At 37.2% G+C, this 4,248-nt stretch overlaps 1 protein-coding gene across 1 annotated transcript; it reads right to left on the bottom strand.

The window, feature by feature from the left end:
• Positions 1-2,942: 2,942 nt before the first annotated feature.
• Positions 2,943-3,681, bottom strand: LOC120134720. Its single transcript, XM_039151160.1, has 2 exons — positions 3,163-3,681; positions 2,943-3,014 (listed from the first exon to the last, which is right to left on the bottom strand). The coding sequence occupies exons 1-2, from the start codon at positions 3,679-3,681 to the stop codon at positions 2,943-2,945; spliced, it is 591 nt and encodes a 196-aa protein (XP_039007091.1).
• Positions 3,682-4,248: the final 567 nt, after the last annotated feature.

A 4,248-nucleotide genomic window follows, 5' to 3' on the forward strand; every position in this document is an offset into this window, starting at 1 on the left:
TCCATCCAAAAGTTTGATTAAGCATAAGCCTTCTTTAATCATAGCATTTTGATTTGAACCATCAACCAATTCAATGCCTCCATTTATAAACTAGTTATTAGCTATTTTCTGGAACATTTTGATATTTTCATTTTTTTTCTATTTTATGAATGAAAATGGATTTTAATTAGACACTGAATTCAGTTTAACGCCCTTCTAACTTAAACATGAAGAATGAAGGTCACGTGGTGTAATTAATCAAAGTTTGATGATACAACGGCAGCACGGGGAGGCCGATACACCGCCGGGGACCGTGCACCGAGGATGTGACTGTCACTGTCCAAAACTGACCCAAATATCGATCAAGGGAGGTGCTGGCGTTGAAAGGTGAAGAAAACTGACCAATCAACAGTGACTGTCGGCTATTGCCAATCAATGTTCTAAATTACGATCCTAATTGTATGAAATCTTTAATCGTATTAAATAATGTGGGATGTTATATAGATGATATTATTATTAATTATTGAAAATATTAAAATTGAGAAGAAGAAAAAAAAACTATAAATGTTAAAATGACAATCCTGTCACCATTGCTGCAATTTCTTGGTTGCAGGCTGGTCCCGTTTTCCAAAAGGGTCCAAACTTTATCGACGGTCCTCTTCAAGAGTAACATGTTTTGATTTCGACTACTTTGGTTTTTGGGTTTTCCTTTTTTGGGCTTCAAAGATTTAAACAAATTTGAGACATAATGGAAAGCCCTCAATATTTATCTCTTTTCTCAATTGTATCCTAGTTTTCTTTCATAATATATTTTATAACATATATAAATTTTAAATAGCCTGAGATGATTACAAAGTAGTATATATTCATAACTTTATTAACCAATTAATAACGTCACATGTTGCAGACGCAACTGTCCGAACCCAAAATCTCTAGGAAGAACAACATTCCCTTTAACCACTGAAATATACGTAATAACGCAGTAATTTGATTATTGTAATTTTTAAACGCGTTAGTAAAAAAATCTAACATTTATTATTTTTATTTTTATTTTAATTATATTTTCACATTTTATAATATATATAATTGAAGCATGAAGGTGTGAACAATATATTCTATTGACCAGTGCAGCAATTTGATTCAATTAAACTGTCCAAAATTAAGCCCAATAATGGATTAGCAATCAGTATCAAACAAAAGGGCAAGGCATAGTACGAGGGATCATTAGATGGTATTTCTATTTAAATCAATTTGATTTGAATCAATCCAATAGATGGTAGATGAATTTAGTATATTAAAGTACCCAATAATCAAAGGCTAACTGTCGAAATATAAAAACTTGTTATGAGAATAAATTAAGTTTTAAATAGGATTCATGATTATAAATATATGAAAAAATGATATCAATTATAACATAGTAGCACAAATATTTAAAAATGATAAAATATATATTTAAAGTTATTAAATGATCAATTTAATTAAATATATACATATTAAATAAAAATATGATTTGATATGTTGAGGAAAATTTAAGAATTTATTTTATTCACATCTATTTTTTTGTTTACAAAGGGAAAGAACGAAACAAGTTATTGCTAAGTAAAGTTCCTGGGGAATCAAAAATAACAATATCTTCATCAAGAGTGCAGCCCATTTTCGAGAGGACATCGGCACAGAAATTTCCTTCACAAAAGGTATGTTGAAACCTTAGGATCCAATTCCGAGCTTTAAGATCCCGGATATCTTCAAGGATTGATCCAAGGGGATGGTTGTGGGTGTCGCCAGACATTAAGTTGGAGTACAGCTTGAGCATCCACGTCGCATTTGATGTAGCTGTAGCCGTACTTCCAAGCAATAGATAACCCAAGCCTTATGGCAAAGAGCTCCGCTGCCACACTTGAACAAACGCCTAGATGTCTGTAAATTTCATAATCCAATCTCCATATTCACTACGAAGGAGACCGCCCGCTCCAGCTATACCCGGATTGCCTTGACTAGCTCCATCGGTGTTCCTTTACTCTACCAACCGAAGGGGGTTGCCACATCACTAGCTTGGGAACATTCGAAACACCCCCCCGGGGGGGGGGGGGTTTGCTGTGGACTTGTAGCTGCTCATTTCTAAGCAAGATCACACTGCGCCAAACACCAAATTCATCATAGATATGGTCCTCAGGTCCAAAATCCTCTTACAACGCTCGATATAAAGTTTCCATATAATACAAGCAAAAAGGATGACCTCTTCTTGAGAATTTTTAGAAACATCCAGGTTCTCATTAATCCAAACACGCGGCTCTTGTGACCAAAAGCTACTCCGCCTCGCTCCCTCAATACAACGATTCCATATTTTACAAGCAACAACACAGTCTCTTAAAATGTGAATCAAGCTTTCACGAGACACCCACAAGCTTTGCAGCCAGCAGTATTAGAAATACCCCAAGAAGCCAGTCGAGCGTTGGTAATCTATCACGCCAAGCTAACCAAACAAAGAACTTCCATTTGGGGATGATCGGCAATTTCCAAATCCATGAGAAATCAACATCCGGATTGCCATGGTTATCAATGTTGAGAGCAAAGTAAGCCGAATGAGTAGTAACTTACCATTTGCCGTGTGTTTCCAAACAAATTTATCTTGCATGATAATGAAATTGGGGAGGGGATAACCTATACTTTCAGTCGTGATATCCATGGGGAGAACGGCAAAGATTTTGGTAAGATCCCAGCTGTTATCCGAATTGAAGAAGTCGCAAACTTTTGCATTTGTATCAGCAAACTGAGGCCGAGCAGCAGTATTCTGGATAAGGGGTTTGCCAAGCCAGTTATCCATCCAGAATAAAGTCTCCTGCCCATTACCTATGCGTTTAATCAAACCTGTTCCCAGACCTCGAAGGCCAAAGATTATGCTTCTCCAAGAATGAGACCACGATGAGGTCGGCCACGAAAGATCCATAGCAAAAGAAATTGGATCACCCCGGACGCCTTAGAGGCCTCTGAGAGCACACACCCACAAGCTGTCCGGTTGGGTTAGAATCTCCATGCTGTTTTTTTGGAGAAGAACAGCATTATGAGTTTCCATTGTACGAAACTCAAGCCGCCGAAACGTTTTGGTTTGCAAACTTCCTCCCATGCAACCAAGTGAGGGGCACGTTTCTCAGCCCTACTCCCTCATAAGAACCCTCGGTTCACTTTATCAATTTCATTCACAATACTACTCGGCAACTTAGAAGTCATCATGATGTAGGTTGGTACAGCAGAGGTAACCGAACTTATAAGAATAGTTCTTCCCATAGCTGAAAGAGAGCTAGCTTTCCAACTATATAACCTTAACTTGTCTTTGTCAACAATTTCACAGTAGACTGATTTTGAAACACGACTATGGATCAAAGACACGCCAAGATACTTACCCAACTCCGAGGTAGCGCTCATATTCACAATTTGACCGAATCTTCGATCACTTCCCGATCTAGAGGATGGGGAAATAAAGAATTTAGATTTTTCAAAACTCACTTTTGCACCAGAAGCATCGTAAAATTTATCAAGAATATCCTTAAACACATTAGTATGATGAACACTAGCTCTCCCGAATAAGAACAAATCATCCGCGAAGAAGAGATGAGAAATATAAGGACCATTCCATCCAGGTTTGATTGGTTTCCAAAAGCTTTTATCCACAGCATCTTGAATTAAATGACCAAGTCTCTCCATACATAAGACAAACAAGTACGGAGAGATAGGGTCGCCTTGACGTAAACCCCCGGGAAGGACTAAAAAAATCCATCTTTTTACCATTCCAAAGTACAGACAGTTTGGAGTTTCGAACACAAAATAGGAGGAGATTAATCCACTTCTGAGGAAAACCACACCGAGTAAGAGTATCATCAAGGAAATCCCAACGAATTTGGTCATAAGCTTTTTCAAGATCGATCTATCCAAAAAAATGCTATAGAAGATTTTGCATCCGTGTTTGAGAATTTCATTGTTACTTGGAACTTGGAAGCACTGATGTTCTTCTTTCCATAGAAAATAAAAAATTCAAACTAAAATTTTCGGTTTCTGTTTGACTCCCATGGTGTCCTCTAGAGTGAGTAATTGAGTATAAGAAAGGTCCATGCATTTGTTGGTTTTTCATCTATTTTCTCCCCTGCATGTTGATTTTTCAGATATTGCCCATTTTTATTGGTAAAGTATTCTCTATAGACAGTCCATATGAAGGCATGCAAGGGGTGACATTGCTATGGTCTGAAGTCTGAACCTTTAGTACTTTTGCAAAAT

Source organism: Hibiscus syriacus, unplaced genomic scaffold (assembly GCF_006381635.1).
Source record: "Hibiscus syriacus cultivar Baekdansim isolate YM2019G1 unplaced genomic scaffold, ASM638163v2 tig00110597_pilon, whole genome shotgun sequence".
NCBI classification, from domain to species: domain Eukaryota; kingdom Viridiplantae; phylum Streptophyta; class Magnoliopsida; order Malvales; family Malvaceae; genus Hibiscus; species Hibiscus syriacus.